This window comes from Podarcis bocagei (genome assembly GCF_964188305.1).
Source record: "Podarcis bocagei genome assembly, chromosome: 15".
Lineage (NCBI taxonomy): Eukaryota > Metazoa > Chordata > Lepidosauria > Squamata > Lacertidae > Podarcis > Podarcis bocagei.
This window is the reverse complement of record NC_138141.1, coordinates 46,617,180-46,637,671: the sequence shown is the minus strand read 5'-3', so window position 1 is coordinate 46,637,671 and position 20,492 is coordinate 46,617,180. Positions and strand designations below refer to the sequence as shown.

Here is a 20,492-nt window from a genome sequence, read left to right as displayed (position 1 = left end):
GATGATGGGAGTTGTAGTCCCAAAACATCTGGAGGGCCAAGTTTGCCTATGCCTGTAGGAGATGCAAAATACAATTAGAGATACTAGACAAGAGTTTCAAAAAGCATGGGGAAAATGCAGAGAATACTTCGCAAAACAGTGCCCTAAAATACATACCTGGACTTGTTTCGATTAACGTCTGCAGGAGACTTTGTGGATATTTAAGTTATAACTAGAAAAATCTTAATAATTATTCATAAAGGAAACAGCTTATAAGAAGTAAATAAGGAGGCCAGATACAGGATAAAGGAAGTCTTTTATTTGGTTGTTTGTATTGTTGTATGTTATGCTTATTGTATTTCTGTATTGGGGGGGGTGGGGGTTTATGTTATGTTGTAAATAAAATTTACAATTTTTTTTTAAAAAAACACACCTTGTTTTTTAAAAGAGGTGTTACTCTTTTCTGTAAAGACTGCTTAGCTCAGGGTAGGTTAAAAAAAAAGAGGCAAGCTTTTTGATGTCACAGGTATTTTGAGCACAGAGGAAGATGCAGGTGGGCGGATGAGCCCTGCCAGCTTTTCTGTTCTGTTTGTGGGGGAAACATGGGGCACCATAATTCCCTGATTATGGTTCAGACCATCAGTCCATCGAGCTCAGTATCGCCTGCACTGGCGGGCAGCAGCTCTCAGGCTGGCTGGGTCTCTCCCAGCCCTACCCGGAATCGCCACGGAGGATTGAATTTGGGGTCTTCTGCATGCAGAGGGGGAAGGGTTAGTTGTGCGAATCCTCTGACAGAAAAGTTCCCTGTGAAGTTGCTCTTCCGCCTCCATTCGCTCCTTGCAGGCAGACCACGTTCTGGAGTTGTTCCAGAAACACGCCACCCAACGCATCAGGCAGCTGGAGCAGGACTGCGGGTCCTGGCGGCGTCTCCGCACCCTGCTGGTGGAGGCCAACGCACTCCAGGTGAGTGGGGAAGGAGGCACCGGGGGCCTGGCCCCAACCTCTGGGGTCCAGGGTCTCAGATCTTTCCAATCGCCTGCAAATGGGTTTTAATTTTTAAGGTGCTGCGCCTTTTGCGGAGTCTGCATGTGCCTTCTGCTGGTTTTGACAGGGACGGACGTATAGGACACAGCTCAAAAAGAGCATCCATCCCTGCCCCTTGTGGCAAGGAGTTCCGTGGTTTAACCCTGCACTGTGTGATGAAGAACTTTTTAAAATCTGTCCAGTGTTCAGCCTCATTGGATGCCCGTGACTCCCAGGGTTACAAGAGAGGGATAAAAACTTTTCCTTGTCCTCTCTTTCCACGCCATGCGTAATTGTAATAAACTACTTTTTTCATTTAAAAAAAATTGACAATTTCAACATAACAAAATATCAAAACATCTCGTATTCATCATTCCCCCCCACCTCCCCATCAAAACCCCAAGACTTCCCTCAGCTCCTCTCTCTGATCTCTCAACTCGTATTGTTCTCTGCATATTGTAAAATTGTATAAATCCTGATATTATCTATCTACTATGTTAACAGTAAAGTTGTGTGTGTTTATTCAAAACCTGCCAAGGAGTCCAATTCCTTTTGTTGTCTTTTTAAGTAATATGTGAAAAGTTCCCATTCTTCTTTAAAGTCACAGTTGTCCTTATCTCTCAATTTGTATGTCAATTTAGCCAGTTCTGCGTAGTTCATACATTTCTCTTGCCACTGAATTGTAATAAACTTCAATCGTGTTGTCTTCTACTCTCCTCGAAACGCAAAAGCCCCTTTCTCCGTGGCGCTCCTTCCGGCTGCCCTTTTCGGACCCCTTTCCGGCTCTGAAGGAAGCTCCTCTCTTTCATCTGCACACTTTTCCCGTTTTTCGTTTCTGCAGTCTGATCTCTCGGGCAGCTACGCCAAACACCTGGCGGAGGAGGCCTGCCTCGCGACAGCCCTGCAGAGCAACTGGGCGAAGATGCGGCGCGACGTGAGTCTTGATTCACTCCTGGCCTCCCCAGCTCCTAATAATAATAATAATAATAATAATAATAATAATAATAATAATTTATTATTTATACCCTGCCCATCTGCCTGAGTTTCCCCAGCCACTCTGGGCGGCTCCCAATCGAGTGTTAAAAACAATACAGCATTAAATATTAAAAGCTTCCCTAAACAGGGCTGCCTTCAGATGTCTTTTAAAGAGAAGATAGCTGCTTATTTCCTTCACATCTGAAGGGAGGGTGTTCCACAGGGCGGGCGCCACCACCGAGAAGGCCCTCTGCCTGGTTCCCTGTAACCTCACTTCTCGCAATGAGGGAACTGCCAGAAGGCCCTTGATGCTGGACCTCAGTGTCTGGGCAGAATGATGGGGGTGGAGACGCTCCTTCAGGTATACTGGACCGAGGCCTTTGCCAGACTTGTCCGACGGGGGGACTAAATCTCTCTTTCTCTCCAGTATGAGGCCATGCGGACCCTGGCGGGCCGATTCCAAGTCGCAATGGGGCAGATGGTCCAGAAGATGAGGGCAGCCCAGCAGGAACTCGCCCAGCACCACGAGGCAAGTCTTCTCTTGGGGGTGGCACTGAACCAGGGAGGAGGGTGTGTGTGTCTAAAATGGCTGGATCGGGCCCCCAGCCCCAAATCCAGTCCTGTTTCTCCCTTTGCGCCAAAGACTCTTGCTCTCTCCCTCCATTTTCCTGATTCCCGGTGTTCTGGGGTAGACTGCCTCTGAACCTGGAGGTTCCACCATATCTCCATAATAACTCATTGTGTCGTTTCCCCCACTATAGCTCCGTTCCGGGGCGAGTGGTGTGAGATTTTGTTTTTTTATAAATATATTTATTAAATTTCATAAACAAATTTTAAACAAGTTTTAAACATAAAATACATAACAGAAAAAAAATGCAAGAATAAGAAAAAATACAAAGCAAAACACATATTCAACAGAAAGACAGTTACCAAAAAAAGAAGTCATAACAAACGCCAACCCACCCCAAAAAAGAAGAAAAAAGAAAATTTGTAGCTCCAGATATTATATCTTATTCACTAGTTTCTTGACCTCCTCACACCTCCCTTTTTGTATTCCAATTCAAATATTTAGTTCAGCAAGTTCTTGCCCTCTGTCATTTAACCTTATTCAACATCTTAAACTATGGAGTGGTGTGAGATTTTGGCGCTGTTCTCCCCTCAGTCCCAACGGCTGTTTGAGATAAGACCAGTCCTTCTGACAATATTTCTATGTTGGTGTTTGCGAACGTGTTCTGCCTCGCTGCCGTTCATGGACTTGTAATAAACGAAAATCTGCCCTTATTCCCTTATGGGGGACACAAGAGCCCTTATAGAGTCCTTTGTAGGTTCTCCATCGGTAGGAGAAAATAACAGAGGCCAACCAGAGAATATTGAGAAGCAAAGCAGCTCGTAAGCCTGATCTTTATTGATCTGTTGCAACAGGGTTCTCCCCTCACACGCAGAAAAGGAGGAGGACCCAGAACAAAAGTGTGCCTGCCCTTATATACACATTTTTAATTGCCCGCCTTGGAGTCCAAGACCACCCCCAGAAACATCATACCTACGTCACAGAAAGGGGTGTAGCTCAAGAGAAATTTGAGTACATTGTTTACCTCCTGTCATTGTTTATCTCCTGTCTGGCAGGTTACCTATTAATGCTCACTTGATTGGATACCTGGGGAGCCTGGCCAGTATTTTGTAATGATAAATACTTAGTTCCTGAGCCAGGTCACAGGCTCACACCCTATTCATACACAGATATACCCTTAAGACAGGTTTTGTGAATGAAGAGACAATGGGGAGGCTTTTCCATTTTCCTTTGACCTCGCAGAGAAAACATTTGGTCAGTCTGGGAGCCAAAATGGCTCCAGGACTGCTTTCCTGTGCTGCTTCAGACATGTGGTTTATATATTTATGTACGTGTTTGCTTGGTACATTTATGAACATTTATTATAAATATATAAGACCTTAATTTATTTATCTCAGACTTAACCCTTCTTAATCCTTTGCTGCCTGCAGGTGTGCAGGAAACTGGAGAACGCAACACAGGAGCTGGTCGAAGCCTTGGGACGGGGAAATGAGCTGACTGCAGCCAAGATTCACCTGCAGACAGGTGAATCGACCATGTATCTCTCGCCTGGGATGGGTGGGAAGCATCACCGTATGTTGCATAAAGCACCCGAAAAATTCTCCAAAGCCAAGGAAAGAGGAACTGAAATATTTGCGACTCTGAAGTTGGGTTTCCCCAGCCACTCTGGGCAGCTTCCAACAAAGATTAAAAATACATTAAAATGTCGCACATGAAAAACTTCCCTGTATCTGAGTTTCTAACCCAGTCTTGACCCTGCGCTCTTTCTGCAGAGCTGGAGGCTGCGAGGCAGAAGGGGACCGCAGCCGAGAGCCAGCGCGATCGGCTGCAGGAGGAGAAGGAGATCCTGTCCCGTCAGCTGTCAGAGAAGCAGGACATGATCCTGAAGATGGAAGAGGAAGCAGCGCGGTGAGTCTTGATGCTCAGATTCGAGGCTCCTTCCCAGGGAACTCTGGGAAATGTAGTTCTGGGAGAGGAATAGGGAGAGCTCCCTATGACTGTCAGTGCCCTGAACAGACTACACTTCCCAGAATCCTCCGGAGGAAGTCAATGACTGCTTAAAGTGGTATCACAGTACAGTACTTTAAAGGCATGGTGTGAAACCCCAAAAGTTCCCTGAGAGAGGAGGTTTGATAGTTAAGCTGCTCTGGGAATCGTAGTTCTGGGAGGGGGATAAACTCTCGCCACCCTTAGCAAACCTACAACTCCCAGAATTCTTTGTGGGGAGCCAGGACTGCTTAAAGTCCTACGATATGGGTTTTAATGTTTGCAACCTTTATCAGTGAGTTGCCTGCAGTCCCAGTTTTGTAAAAGGGTGGGGTATACGTATTAGAACAATGGCAATAATATAATGATTATTCAGTGTTGTTAACTGCCCTGTGAACTTTGGATTAAGGGCAATTGTCGCGTTCTGAAGGCGAAGGAAAGGACTGGACCCTGATTAAAACAAAACACGAGGCAAGACTCTGGGAGGAAGAGTGGAAACTCTCCACCCCTCGGCCCAGGTCGTTTTAGTCACAAAAGAACTTTTTACACAGTGTTCGTAAGAACCAATCAGATTTCCTCTGAGCATTTAAAAAAAAACCATGTGGGGACAATGTTAGGTCAGAGAAATCCTTTTAACTTCAAAGACTACTTTGAGCATGCATACGTGTCCAGGTAAAATATACAGGAATCCAGGAGGAATGCATTTAGCAAACCCCAGAGGTCATAAACAGGCAGTAAACAGGAAAGGAAGGATAGGCATCTTTATCACTTCCATGTGAAACTCTGTTTCCTGGCCCTAAGATTAACAAACTACATCAAAGTAACCTACTATCTTTATGTACTGAGGATGCCTGATGAAGCAACTGGCCTGTGTATAGAATGCTTATACGTGCCTGTCAGGCGTAGAAAATGAACAATAGAGAAAATGGCCAGAGATGCAGAGGCTTGTGGGATTTGATCAGGAATTATTGTCACTGACTCAAGCCCAGTCAACGCAATGCTTTCATTGCGGACACAATGGCTTGCTCCATATTTTCATAATTCCTCATAGTAATCCCACGTGACCACCTCAGGCAATGTATAAATTTAGTGAATAGAATTTTTTTAAAAAAAGAAATATCCAATATATACTTCTGGCATGGCCTTCGCCAGATGGGCGGGGTATAAATAATAAATTATTATTATTATTATTATTATTATTATTATTATTATTATTATTATTATTATTTAGTCGAGCTCAAGCTTGAAGCTGCTGAAATGTCAGCAAATGTAATAGTGGGGTGCAGATTTGAACCCGGGTCTCCCCGCTGCTGGTCCAACACCCTGACCCCCCAGAGCCACATTCACACCAGACGCCTGAAGCACTATGACTTCGCTTTACGCAGTCATGCTGTCGTCCCTGAATCCTGGGAACTGTAGTTTAAAGGTGGCGAGCGTCCCCCTTCCAGAGCTACGGTCTCCAGAGAGGGACCAATGGTTAAGCCTCTCTGGAAATTGTAGCTCTGGGAGGTGGGAGCCTCCTAACGGCGCTCAGTTCCCAGGCTCCCGCTAACCCTGTTCCGTGTGACGCAGGCTGTCCGTGGAGAAGGCGAGGGCAGAGCAGGAGCGCGACGAAGCCCAGCGGGAAGCTCGCGAGACGGCCGAGTGCCGGGAGGTACGGAGAGGGGCGGCTCCTGGAGCAGCGAGGGGCGCAGGTCTGGGGTGGGTGGGGAAGGGGAGCGGGGGCCCAGGTACGAGAGCCGCAGCTTGGCGGCAGGGTGCCTGCTCAGCGTGCAGAATGCCCCAGGTTTGGTCCCCTGACCTAGCCACTGATCCACGCGACGGTCACCTCCAGACTTGATTATTGTATTTTTATTCTAACATGATTTTTATTAAGTTTTCTATGTTTCATTACATTTTCATATCAGAAATCCATAACTGAAGACATTGCTTACATAAAGCATCGACCTCCTTCCCTCCCTCTAACTGACTTCCGCACAACTTTACCAATTTCTTCACATTTCTGTTACCACGTTTTTACCTTATAGCTATCTTTTAACATTCACCTTCTTATATGTAAATCAGCTCCTTATTTTCACATTACCAAACATTTCAACTCAAACCTACAAACGTTTTCAACTGTTTACCATTTTCTTTCATATAGAATATAAATTTGCTCCAGTCCTTTTGAAACAGTTCATCACGCTGTTTCCAGATCTTCCCAGACTTGATTATTGTAACTCACTCTACGTGGGGCTGCCCTTTGAGACTGACCCAGAAACTCCAGCGGGTGCAGAATTCCGCGACGAGACTCCTTACGGGGTCCTCGTCGTGGGATCACATTCACCCGGTGCTATACCAGCTGCACTGGCTCCCGGTGGAGTACAGGATCAGGTTTAAGGTGCTGGTTTTAACCTCTAAGGGACGCGGGTGGCGCTGTGGGTTAAACCGCAGAGCCTAGGGCTTACCGATCAGAAGGTCGGCGGTTTGAATCCCCGCGATGGGGTGAGCTCCCATTGCTCGGTCCCTACTCCTGCCCACCTAGCAGTTCGAAAGCATGTCAAAGTGCAAGTAGATAAATAGGTACCGCTCCGGCTGGAAGGTTAGGGTTAGGGCGTTTCCATGCGCTGCTCTGGTTCTCCAGAAGCGGCTTAGTCATGCTGGCCACATGACCCGGAAGCTGTACACCGGCTCCTTTGGCCAATAAAGTGAGATGAGCGCTGTAACTCCAGGGTCGGCCACGACTGGACCTAACGGTCAGGGGTCCCTTTACCATTACCTTTTAACCTTTAAAGTCCTATACAGCCTAGGACCCTCGTACCTACAGGACCGCCTCTCCTGGTATGTCCCATGGAGGACCTTACGGTCTTCAAACAAAAACATCTTGGAGGTCCCAGCCATAGGGAGGTTAGGCTGGCCTCAACCAGAGCCAGGGTTTTTTCGGCTGTGGCCCCGATCTGGTGGAACGCTCTGTCCCAAGAGACCAGGGCCCTGCGGGACTTGACAGCTTTCCGCAGGGCCTGCAAGACAGAGCTGTTCCACCAGGCCTTTGACCAGGGCACAGCCTGACCCCCTCCTTCTGTAATCCTCATAGAACTCTAGCCCATAGAATTGATTTTAGAATGAATGGGTTTTAGAATGTATTTCAATTCATTGATTGTGATTTTATGTAAACTCTCTTATTTTTACTGTTCTTAGCTGCTCTGAGCCCGGCTTCGGCTGGGGAGGGTGGGATATAAATAAAATATTATTATTATTATTAAGGGTATCTCCTCGGGGTAAGGCATCTTCCTGCTGAAAGTTGCAAGTTGCCTTTCATGAGGACTGGTATCTTTCTTCTCAGCAGAGGAGGACCTGCTTTGAATACCAGCTCTTTGTAGGGCTGGAAGAGGAGGCTGCCTGCCTCTCAGTGGAGGCAGTGGTTTGAAAACTTCTTTCTCCAGGCCACACTTTCAGTATAAAAATTTGCCACACTGAATTTTTTTATTGATTAGATATTATTATTATTATTATTATTATTATTATTATTATTATTATTATTATTATTATTATTATTTTATTTATACCCCACCCACCTGGCTGGGTTTCCTCAGCCACTCTGACATTGGAAATCAAGAAGAAACAACAGCTTGCCGTGCTTGAGTTATAACCCCAAACACAACTACTTGGTGATACGATTGTGGGGCATCCAGAAAGTGGACAATGCAGCCGCATAAGAACATGGATGAATGTTTCTTTGATGGCCCTTGAATCTTCCCTCCAGAGTTGGACCCAATGGTCTGACTCTGCATAAACCAGCTTTCTGTATCCCTCTTGAAATCGCATCTTTCTTCAGTTACATTTTATCTAGTTTGTAAAAGCTACACACTGTTTGATGGGGGGGGGGGAGAAACCCCTCAAAGCGGTTTACAAAATTCAGCAAAATCAAGAGAGATTGACAGAAGGTACAGAAGGTAAAATGCTAAAAACCGACTGAAAATATCTCCGCCTTCTAGGCGCCTGGCTAGACTTCTCTAAACAGGGGTGTTTTTTGCAGTGTAAGGTGACTCAGAACAGTATAACTATTCTATTTCAGAAACAATCTCAAATAACACCATCAACAAACGGATTTTTAAAATGTTGGTGTAAAGTAATACAAATCGGCGTAAAATAATGCAAATAAGCCAACCTAACCAAACTGCCGAAATGTTAAAAGTTTATAGATCTGGAAAACCAAATTGCCCGCCGCCAGCTCTCGGAGACGGAGTTGGAGCTGAAGGCTACCCTTGTGACTCTGTGGGAGCGCAGCGCCCAGCTGGAGGACCTCAAGGGTGCCCACAGCGCCCTTCAGTAAGTGCCTGTTCCTCTCCGAGACCCCACCCAAAAGTGGGTCTGGGTTCGGGTGGGGTGGTCTCCCTTCTTTTGTGGCATAGGGAGCAGCATCGTCCTGACTTTCTCCTGTCCCCCACCCCAAAAGGCAGGAGCGAGAGGCTGTCAGCGAGGAGCTGGCGAGCGCAAAGGCGGAAATGGAGAGGACCCGATCCAGCATGGCGGCCTGCGCCTGCTCCTTGCAGGAGATGGACGGCGCTCAGACGCAACTCCTGGAAATTGCCAGTTTCCTCGAACGGGTGCTGCAGGGAGAGGTGAGGCGGCCGTGTGCAACGGGGTCCCTGCCATCTCTCTCCCCTGTGGGAAAGGGTCTTGGAATCACAGAATGGTAGAGTTGGCAAGGGACCCCCAAAGGCCATCCAGCTCAACCCGCTGCAATGCGGGAATCGCAGCTGAAGAACCCCTTCGGAGTCATATCGTGGCGGCGCTCCCAACGCTCTGCTCTTTTGCAGGTGGTCGACACGGCCCCCAGAAGGCGGCCCTGCACCCCCAGGCGACTCACCCCCCACCGCTTTGGGGCTTCCTTCGTGGACAGCATCTTGCAGGCAGTGGCGGAGAGAGGTGGGGGTTTCTGTTCGCCCAGCTCAGGGGGGGGAGGGGCCTCGAACACAAACCCGGAGCGGAAAGCAACCCCCCCTTGTCATGTTGCCAGCCCTCATGGGGGAAAGGGGTAATAATAATAATAATAATAATAATAATAATAATAATAATAATATTTATACACCCCCCCCCCAATCTGGCTGGGTTTCCCCAGCCACTCTGGGCGGCTTCCAACAGAACACTAAAATACAATAACCTATTAAACATTAAAAGCTTCCCTAAACAGGGCTGCTTTCAGATGTCTTCTAAACGTCTGGTAGTTGTTCTCTTTGACATCTGGTGGGAGGGCGTTCCACAGGGCGGGTGCCACCACCGAGAAGGCCCTCAGAGCTGGGCCTCAGTGTCCGGGCAGAACGATGGAGGTGGAGACGCTCCTTCAGGTATTCTGGACCGAGGCCGTTTAGGGCTTTAAAGGTCAGCACCAACACTTTGAACTGTGCTCGGAAATGTACTGGGAGCCAGTGTTTCAAGACCGGTGTTATGGGGTCTCAGCGGCTGCTCCCAGTTACCAGTCTAGCTGCCGCATTCTGGATTAGTTGCAATTTTCGGGTCGCCTTCAAAGGTAGCCCCACGTACAGCGCGTTGCAGTAGTCCAAGCACCGCCCCCAGGCCACTCAATTGCAGCCTCCCTCTTAATTCTGACTCAAGGGGGCATTGCAGGTTTTCACACACACACCTCCAAATTTTGTGCCTCCTGTTCTTTTTCAGACGTGGAAACTCCCGGGATTTGGAGCGAGAGCACCGCTTTCACGAAAGCCGTTCATGAAGGTCCGCCCAAGCCGGCAGGTACCTAGGACTCGGCCCTGAGAGGGGACCAGGGTTCAAATTCCCCGCTCGGTCACAAAGCTGCCCTGGGGGTGGGCAGCCCCCTGCCTCTCTCAGCCTCGCCTACCTTGCAGGGATGTTGGTGGGGATTAGACGGGGACGGGGAGGAAAGCCACGTCCGTCCCCTTGAGCTCCTGGGAGGGAAAAGGTGCGACAGGAATGCAATAAATGAATGAAACAAAGCCGTCTCACAGTCTGTCCCGTCCGCAGAGCTCCAGGATCACCTCTCCACCCACGTCCAAGACTTGCTGTCCGTTTCAGAACAGCTCCGCCTCCTGGCTTCGCAGCAGCAGAGGGCCGCCCAGGAGGAGAGAGAAACCCTGCAGGCGGAAATGTAAGTGGGTCTGGGGGCTTGCTTTGCGCTGGGGAAACCCAGAGGTGAAGATGCTCTACCTCAGGTTCCTGCATTGAAGGAGCTTGGGCTACAGGAGCCTTCCAACTTCTCAATCGTGATGGAATGCACAGGTGGGGAACGCTTATTTTTTTGTGAGTCTTATATTACCTGTAAAGGGAGCCATTACATGGATTAATATATTATTATCCTGTTGAAGCTGCGCTGTGTCTTTTCTCCTCCCAGGCTGTGACACCTAATGGTCTGGCTTTTTTATTCTTTTGCCTTTTTCATTAACAAATCAATTTGTTTTATTTTTAAAAAGAAACAGCACCTCTAGTTTAAATAAAGGGAATTGGGTACAGCAGAGGAGCAGGAACTTGTTTCCAGCGGCCTTCTCTTCCGGGGGCCACAATCCATTCAGGCCCCGATCTCTTTCTCCTTCCTTCAGGCAAGGAAGAAGCTAAGGGCAAATTTCCAAAGCACTCGTAGAGAGGTCAAAGCGATTCTTTGAATATTTTCAAGGTGCAATCAGGATTCCTGCGTGAAGCATTGGGGAGGGGGGCCTCAGGCTCCGTGGGCTGAATGCGGCCCCCCAGACCTCTCCGCCTGGCCCCTGGGACTCTCCCCAGACCATGGCCCTTGCTTTGCCCACTCTGTGAGTGTTTTGGAAATGTGCCCTTAGCTTCTTTGTTGCCTAATAATAATAATAATAAATTTTATTTATACCCCACCCTCCCCGGCCAGAGCCGGTCTCAGGGCGGCTAACACCAGTAAAATGACAGTAAAAACATAATGGGGGGAGGGGGGAAAAAAACCCCAATTTAAAATACAGGTTAAAATGTGATTTAAAATGCAGCCTCATTTTAAAAGTAGCCCATAGATCAAGACCATAAGGGAGGGCAACATAAGGGTCAGACTGAGTCCAAACCAAAGGCCAGGCGGAACAGCTCTGTCTTGCAGGCCCTGCGGAAAGATGTCAAGTCCCGCAGGGCCCTGGTCTCTTGGGCCAGAGCGTTCCACCAAGTGAAAAAGAATAAAAAAATCAGACCATTAAGCATCACAGCCTGGGTGGAGAAAAGACACAGCGCAGCTTCAACAGGATAATAATATATTAATCTGTGTAAAGGTTCCCTTTACAGGTAATATAAGACTCACAAAAAAATGAGTGTTCCCCACCAGTGCATTCCATCACTATTGAGAAGAAACATTTTGCCCAGTCTTAAATGGGCCAGGCTTTTGCGAATACTGGAGGTGCTGGGTGACCTTGTGCCGCAGTATTTGTACAAAAAATAAAACCATCCGTTGTACATCTTGTTAAAAGGTCCTTTTCTCTGCCGTTTGGATGCTCTTAGATTATGAGATACATTTTCAAGAAGGGCAGTCCTAGAATCATAGAACTGTCGAGTTGAAAGGCACCCCGGGGTCATCTAGTCCAACCCCTTGCCGTGCAGGATCAATCCAGATTATTCCCCCAGACTGGGCAACGCAGAGTTGAATTTGGGGGCCTCTCTCCCTTCTCCCCCCCCCCCTGCAGTTTGCGGCTCCAGGGCCTGGAGAGGGAGCTGGAGGCAGAGGTCGATTCCCGCGACGCCAGCATCGCCCAGCTGAGCAAGACTCTCCGCGACAGGATGCAGGTGAGGTTGCCAGGAGGAGGGGGATCTGGGTCAGGATGGAGCCGCTGGGCTCGGAGGATCTGGGGCATGGATCAGCTGGGGATCCGCTTCTAGGGCGTTGCAGCAACCAGGGATCCAGCCTCCATCTCAATCAGCCTGCATGTCTCTGAAGCCACTGTGGAATAGATAGGTAGATAATTTATTACGGTCAAAGACCAGCTCACATAACATAACACAATAAAAACAGTGTTCATAAAGATAAAATATACAATCGGAGCAGATTGCAGCAATACCTCATGAGTTAAAACTGAGATATATGCATACACCCGTACAGCTGAGATTTGGGCTACCATTAAAAAATTGACCCTGAGGCGCCCCAAAGGGAGACTTCAGCATTTCCCCAGCAGGCTATTTTATCCTGTGCCTACAAATCTGGACACAGAATCTGGCTACCAGCCAGGTCGTCTTGTGATCTTTGCCTAAGAGGAGAGAATTAAGTTTAGACTTGTCCGAAAGCCTCTTCAGCGAAGGATCAATGGTGTCTCTACGAATCTCAACATAAAAAGGACATCTGTTCGGGTCTTCCTATTTCCCCTAATGGGCAGGCGCAAAGTCTCTGTGTGTACGGGACTCTTCTACAGGAGCCTTCCAGAACCAGTGAGGGCAAGGCTGAGCTTCTAGCAAGAGTAAAAGCCCTTCTTGTGTTTCTGGATGTGAGGAAATAGAGATATGTCGCTGGAGTGGCTACGTATCTCCTGTTTTCTATGCGCTGTGGAATAAAAAAAAAGAGGATTGTAGAGTTGGAAGGGACCCCCAATTGTTATCCAGTCCAGCCCCCTGCAATGCAGGAATCACAGCTGCAGAATCTTTGGCAGATAGCCACCCGAGATCTCTTTACAAGACAGGAAATTCCACCACCTTCCCAAGGACTGTCAAACAGCTTTTACTGTCAGAAAGTTCTTCCTAGGCTTCCGAAAGGAATCCCCTTTCTTCTTGTTTGAATCCTTTGCAAAATAGATTCCAGGATAAGAGACATAGCCTGAAAATAAGGAGCACTTATTTTAATCAGAAGGAACGCGGGTGGCGCTGTGGGTTAAACCAATCAGATTTGCCGATCAGAAGGTCGGCGGTTCAAATCCCCGTGACGGGGTGAGCTCCCGTTGCTCGGTCCCTGCTCCTGCCAACCTAGCAGTTCGAAAGCACATCAAAGTGCAAGTAGATAAATAGGTACCGCTCCGGCGGGAAGGTAAACGGCATTTCCGTGCGCTGCTCTGGTTCACCAGAAGCGGCTCAGTCATGCTGGCCACATGACCCGGAAGCTGTCTGTGGACAAATGCTGGCTCCCTTGGCAAATGAAGCGAGTTGAGCACTGCAACCCCAGAGTCGGTCACGACTGGACCTAATGGTCAGGGGTCCCTTTACCTTTTATTTTAATCAGAAACCAAGAAGAGAAGAACAACTTTAAGAAGGAAATGGGGGAAATTTACAGTGCATTTAAGAGAACACAGAAAACAACCAAAACTTTGGCAGGATTTGAGTAATGCTTGTAATGTACGAAAAACTGGGGTAAAAATGGATTATTATTTTTTATTTTAAAAAACAGAGAAAATTAAGGGAAGCAATTGAAAAAAAAGAATGATCAGGGTAACCATGGAAAGGCAGAGGAGAGTCGAAGGATTCAGGGAAATCCTAAATGATGATGTTGGTGTTTAATGCGTGAATTTAAATTTGCAATGTAAAAATATTTGGCAAAGAAAATAAGGAACGCTTGGAGCACGGAAGGTGGGACAGGTTGTCCGAACTCTTTCCTCTCCCTGGGCAGCATCTGCCACCCTGTTTCCCACCCCCGGGGTCCAAGGGACTAGAAACTTAGCCAGGCTTTGGCGAAACCACTGTGAAGCCTTTCTCCCTCCCCGCCCTCTTACGCTCTCTCTCTCTCACACACAGGACGAAAAGGAGCTTCAGGAAGTTATCCGGCAGCAGGACAGGAAGCTTCAGCAGCTGGATGACCAGAGTGCAGACATCCGGGTAGGTCCAAGGGCCCCCTGCCCTCTGGCATTCTCAGAGATCTGTGTGCCTCGGGAAGGAGCACGTCCTGGAGCTCACAGGTGAAGCTGCCTTAATATGTGCATGGTCCATAGACTGCAATACCGCCTCCCCTGGCTGGCAGCAAGCGCTCCCCGGGGTTTCAGGAAGAGGGTCTCCCCCAGGCCACCGGGGAATTGAGCCTGGCGCCTTCTGCATGCCAAGCAGGTGCTCTGCTACTTAGCTGCAGCCACTTCTCTGAACCATAAAGATTCTAGTCCTCATTGCCTGAAATAAGGGGCTGGTTTAAGTGGGAACATGGGCAGCAGCCATGATGTTCTGTGCTGCCTTCACCCTCCGGCCTCCTGCAAAGGGGTGGGTTGCTGAACCCCGAGTGGCTGCTAAACGCCCCCCCATCTCTCTCTCCCTTCCCCAGATCCTAAAACTGGAGTTGGATCAGCTGAAATCTGACCTCCGCAGCTGCGAGATGGAGAGGTCAGCCCTGTGGGAAGAGCTCAGGGAGCAGAAGCCGTCCAGCGCGGATTGGGTCCAGGAGAAGATGTGTCTGCAGCGGCAGGTATGGGGCTGGGTGGCGTCACTGGGGTCAGGATCCGGGCAGCGGCAGTAGTCCATCCTCAAGGTTATCCACGTATGGACTGCGGCCGTCAGGCTATCCCCGCGTGGCCAGAGATTTATTTGCACTCAATGAATTTTCAGGTGGTTTTATTTGCACTGAGAAAAAAAAAATCATTTGGGTCTTTTGTGGGGTCTCTTGGAACAGATCCTGCGGAAACAGTAAAGGGTTTCAACTCTTCCCCCCTCCCCCAATCCCATGGCGACCCCAAACCACCGCCCTGTGGTTCAAGACGGAGCCTTCTTGTCCCCTTAGGTTGCCAAGCTGAGGGAACTTCTGGCTGGCCAGGACAGCGAGAACATGGACCTCGTGATGAGATACCAAGGCCGGGTGAGGACCTGGGATGAGGGATGCAGGAAAGAAGCCTTCCGGGGAGGGCTGGGAAATGGCCGCCCTTGCATGGACCAGCCCCCTAACTCCTCGCTCTTTTAGCCCCCTAACTCGTTCTTTCTGCTCCTGGCTTCCAGGTGAGGCATCTGGAGGAGCATCTTCTCCACGCTCAACGGGAGGTGAAGGCACTCAAGAGGACGGAGGCAAAGATAAAGGAGGTGAAACCCAATTGGTCTTGGGATGTGAGACCGTATCTGGGAGGCTTGGAAGGCCAGATCGGATCTCGGGGGGTCTCAGGAAGTGAGGCCCAATTTGGGGGTCTTGGGAAGCGAGACACGTTCCCCTGGGGGTCTGGGGCACCTTCGATTTCCTTTGCCCACCTCCCTCGGGATTTCCCCCCTCCCCCTTTTTTTAAATATCCAAGGGACTCCGTCCTCCATCTTGGACAGGGAGAATGATGGGACTTATAGTCCAGGAAAATTTGGAAGGCCACAGATATCTACACCCCCCCCAACTTGGTTGCATTAGAGCAGGGGTCAGCAAACTTTTTCAGCAGGGGGCCGGTCCACTGTCCCTCAGACCTTGTGGGACTATATCCCTCAGACTATTTTTTTTTTGGGGGGGGGGACGAATTCCTATGCCCCACAAATAAACCAGAGATGCATTTTAAATAAAAGGACACATTCTACTCATGTAAAAACACGCTGATTCCTGGACCGTCTGCGGGCTGGATTTAGAAGGCGATTGGGCCGGATCCAGCCCCCGGGCCTTCGTTTGCCTACCCATGCAAGAGGGTGCAGATGGAAGATTTTCTCCGTCTCTGGCCCTTCCTTTCCCCCAAAAGTAACTCTTTATGACTTTTATGGAAAGAAAATCCTAACTTCCTAGCCCTCCTCCAGCGCAGGGGGGAAACACAACCTGCTGCTCAACTGACATGTGTAATACAATGGTATCTCGGGTTACATACGCTTCAAGTTACAGACTCCGCTAACCGAGATATATTACCTTGGATTAAGAACTTTGCTTCAGGGTGAGAACAGAAATCGTGCTCCGGCGGCAGTGGGAGGCCCCATTAGCTAAAGTGGTGCTTCAGGTTAAGAACAGTTTCAGGTTAAGAACGGACCTCCAGAACGAATTAAGTACTTAACCCGAGGTACCACTGTATTTATCCTGCACCGCGCATGCACTGCCACCACAGCAGAAATTGAATAAAAAGGCGGAAGGGTATTGAGGCTTCGAGGTTAAAAAGGGCTCTGCTTGGGTGGTTTGTGGCATGAGGCTGGTCCACCCCTGGTGGGAGACAGAATGGTTTCCACAAGCAGCGCCCTTTCTTAGACCTAAGGGGCTAGTCCTCTTGATCTACGGCTTGGGCTGGGAAAGACCCCCCTCCCCATCTCAAAAGGCGAGGAAGCTGCTGGCATCCCCCTCCGTTCCCCAATGCCTCTTTTTCCTCCAACTTCCAGGTGATGTCTTCGCTTCCCGCTGAAGCTTCCCACATCTCGGAAGTGCGCTTAATTCTCGACCTCCTCGGATGAAGCCGGCCGAGGGCTGGGGAGAATAGGACAGAGAAAGGGGCTGTTTGCCGGCCTGATCCGGCCACCTGTGTGTATTTAAATAAATGTGTGTGTGTGTGTCTTTTGCAAGGATCGGTCTGTCTCCAAGTGTGAAGGTCATTTGGGCGGACGGGAGTATCGTGTCCTCTCAGCCGCACATGGGAGTTGTAGTCCTGATGCGCCCAAGAGGACCAGCGTGTGGCGTTTGGGTGTGTGTGTGCAAAAGCTGTCCAGAGTTGGGCACATCAGGACTACAACTCCTATGTGCGGCTGATGGGAGTTATAGTCCAAAGGCGCTGGCTGCTTGTCCGACTTATTTGTTTCATTTCTAATCCGCCTTGGTATGCCTGATTCTCCCCTTCATTTAAACTTCACAACAGCCCTGTGAGGTAGGCCACGTTCAGAGGCAGTGCCTGGCCCAAGGACCGCCCAGTGAGCTGGCGGCCGAGTGGGGGGAGATGGATTCTAGTTTCTCCCAGGGCCTAATACTCATCTAATTCCCACAGCACAACCCTGCCAGGTAGGATAGGCTGAGAGGCCCAAGGACACTCAGTGAGAGCTTCAAGGCTTGACTGGTGGGGATTTGAATCCTGCTCTCTCCTAGGTCATGGCTGACACTGTAACCACCACACCACACTGCCAATGAAACGTTGGGGTCCCCACCCCCAAATCACCCGCAACTGGTGCTTTTTCAAGTAGGGAAGCCAAGGATTGAACCAGCCACCTTCTGCATGCCAAGCAAGGGCTGCATCCACAACAACAAATACAATAATAAATTTATTATTTATACCCCGCCCATCTGGCTGGGCTTCCCCAGCCACTCCAACAAAATATTAAAATACAGTAATGCATCAAACATTAAAAGCTTCCCTAAACAGGGCTGTCTTCAGATGTCTTCTGAAAGTCTTGTAGTTGTTGTTCTCTTTGACATCTGGTGGGAGGGTGTTCCACAGGGCGGGCGCCACCACCGAGAAGGCCCTCTGCCTGGTTCCCTGTAACTTGACTTCTCACAGTGAGGGAACCGCCAGAAGGCCCTCGGAGCTGGACCTCAGTGTCCGGGCAGAACGATGGGGGTGGAGACGCTCCTTCAGGTATACTGGGCAAATGCACAAAGGAGGAGAGGTCTCTCGATGGCTCCTAGCAGCTGCGGCTTGGCTCTGCCACAATTCTTCCGAAACTAGTTGCTGGAAACTGCAGGAGGGGAGAAGATGCTTGCTCTCATCTGGCTGGCTCTTCTGATGTTCTGATGGAACCTCCAGTTCCAGAGGCTGTCTATCTGGGTTCCTCCTTCCATTGGGCCGCTGTGAGATCTGCTGGATGTGTGGAGCCGCAGGATCACCTTCGGTTCCACACGGACGTCTTGCGGCATTGGGGAGCCTCCAGCTGTAGCAAGGAAGGATTGGACTCTGATTAATAGAATACACACGAGGCTTGACCAGTAAGACTCTGGGAGGAGTGCATAGAATAATCCTCCCTCTCCACCTCTAGTCCCAGGTTGTTTTTTTCACAAAAGAACTTTTTACACAGTGTTTGTAAGAACCAATCAGATCTCCCCTGAGCATTTCAAAAAAAGTGGGACAAAGTAAAATCAGAGAAATTCTTTTAACTACAAAGAAACTATTTCCTACTTGAGCATGCATATGTAGTTCAGAGTAAATAAAAGAGGAAGCAAGGAGGAATGCTTTTAGGAAACCCAGGAGGTCATAAACAGGAATAAACAGGATGGCAGTATTTGCCACCTCCTTCTGAACTCTCTTCCTGGCCCTTAAGATCTATCTAAAGATTAAGCTACATCAAAGTAACCTACTATCTTTAGGTACTTGAGGATGCCTGATGAAGCAACTGGCCTGTGTTTCTAGAATGCTTATAGGTGCCTGTCAGGTGTAGAGAAAGCAAATGGCAGAGGTGGGATTTGATCAGAAACCATTGTCAATGAATCGAGCCCAGTCAACGCAGTGCTTTCATAGCGGACACAGTGGCTTGCTCCATATTTCATGATTCCTCATAGCAATTGCACCTGACCCCCACGCTCTGGATATCTGCACCCCTACATCCAGCCCCCCTGGAAAGTGGGAGGTGTGATAGGAATTTTGATATATAGGAATCTTAGATATATGGTAATGTTCATAAGTGTACCAACCAAGCACGTACATAGATCAGCACAGGAAGACCGACTGGAAACCATTTTGGATTCCCAAACTGACCAAATGTTTTCTCTGCAAGGTCAAAGGAAAATGGAAAAGCCTCCCCATTGTTTTTTCCTTCACAAATCCTGTCTTAAGGGTATGTCTGTGTTTGAATAGGGTGAGCCTGTGACCTGGCCCAGGAACTACCGTATTTTTCGCTCTATAAGACGCACCAGACCACAGGAAGCACCTAATTTTTGCAGAAGGAAAACAAGGGGGGGGGGGAATCTGAATCTCAGAAGCCAGAACAGCAAGAGGGATCACTGCGCAGTGAAAGCAGCAATCCCTCTTGCTGTTCTGGCTTCTGTGATAGCTGCGCAGTCTGCATTCGCTCCATAAGACGCACACACATTTCCCCTTACTTTTTAGGAGGTAGATAGTTTTCACTCAGGTCCACATATGCAAATAAGGGATTGAATATGATGTTCAGTGATTGGATAGTTACAGAAAGTGGTTACAGTTGCGTTGTAGTGCAGCTCTATATAAGCAGGTTGGCTGAACCCTTCAGTTCAGTTCTGTTCTGGCCTGTGAATAAACAAGAGCTGTTTGAAGAATTGCTATGTCATCTGATATGTTCACCCACAGCTTAACACTGGTGACGAAGGTGGGATGGATGGACAACAGAGCACAGCCAGATGCAGCCACCCTCTGAGATAAGCTGAATCATGGAGCTGAAACACTGAGCGAAATCATGGAGCAGAAGCAATTCAGAGCTGACCGTTCTGGCTAGAGCACTGTGTTCCATCCATCGCCTCCACATCGGCATCGGAACCATGGCTTCACTTGTGCCTCTACCGCCGTTTGCCCCAGCCTCTGAATCATGGGACTCCTACCTCGCTCGGTTCAACCGTTACCTCCAAGCCAACGAGCTGACGGAAGTATCACAGGAGCGTAAGCGGGACCTATTCCTCAGCCTCTGTGGGCCTGAGGTGTTCAAGACAGCCTGAGCATTGGTTGCGCCTGTAGCAGCCCAGGCAACACCATGGGACACGATTCAAGAGAAGCTCCGCAACCACAACTTAACAAAATTTCTGTTTCAGACTGCCTTTTCTGTGATGTAGGTATGATGTATCTGAGGGGTGGTCTTAGGTTACACCCCTTCTGTGATGTATGTATGATGTTTCTGGGGGTGGTCTTGATCTACAGGGTGGCAATTTCAAAAGTCTTTATAAGGCCTTGCGCTCCATTTTTCTGGGTTCCTCCTCCTTTCCTGCGTGTGAGGGGAGCACCCTGTTGCAACAGATCAATAAAGATCAGGCTCACTAGCTGCTTTGCTTCTCAATATTCTCTGGTTGGCCTCTGTTATTCTCTCCTACCAATAGGGAACCTACGTAAGGACTCTATATGGGCTCTTGGATACCCCATAAGGGAAAAGGGCAGTTTTTGTTTACAACAGAGGCTGGGGGCCAGAGTTGGCCTGCCCACCCCCTGTGAGACGGGAGCAAAAAGAAAGCAAAGAGTCTGCAATTGGCGGCCCCTCTCAGCCTCCATCCTGTGACTCAGCCCAGCCCCTC

The 20,492-nt window shown here is 48.9% G+C and overlaps 1 protein-coding gene across 1 annotated transcript in view; it reads left to right on the top strand.

The window, feature by feature from the left end:
- SPAG5 (sperm associated antigen 5) overlaps nt 1-16,885 on the top strand; it is a 28,899-nt gene extending 12,014 nt beyond the window's left edge. The window contains exons 7-23 of the mRNA XM_081172343.1: nt 823-942; nt 1,844-1,936; nt 2,405-2,506; nt 3,976-4,069; nt 4,318-4,453; nt 6,104-6,185; nt 8,706-8,839; nt 8,967-9,132; nt 9,331-9,439; nt 10,187-10,264; nt 10,514-10,637; nt 12,172-12,271; nt 14,198-14,278; nt 14,712-14,852; nt 15,165-15,239; nt 15,377-15,457; nt 16,703-16,885. Coding sequence (XP_081028469.1) covers nt 823-942; nt 1,844-1,936; nt 2,405-2,506; nt 3,976-4,069; nt 4,318-4,453; nt 6,104-6,185; nt 8,706-8,839; nt 8,967-9,132; nt 9,331-9,439; nt 10,187-10,264; nt 10,514-10,637; nt 12,172-12,271; nt 14,198-14,278; nt 14,712-14,852; nt 15,165-15,239; nt 15,377-15,457; nt 16,703-16,774 — 1,788 coding nt within the window. The 3' untranslated portion in view covers nt 16,775-16,885. The remainder of the gene's footprint in view (nt 1-822; nt 943-1,843; nt 1,937-2,404; nt 2,507-3,975; nt 4,070-4,317; nt 4,454-6,103; nt 6,186-8,705; nt 8,840-8,966; nt 9,133-9,330; nt 9,440-10,186; nt 10,265-10,513; nt 10,638-12,171; nt 12,272-14,197; nt 14,279-14,711; nt 14,853-15,164; nt 15,240-15,376; nt 15,458-16,702) is intronic.
- The last annotated feature ends 3,607 nt before the right edge of the window (nt 16,886-20,492 follow it).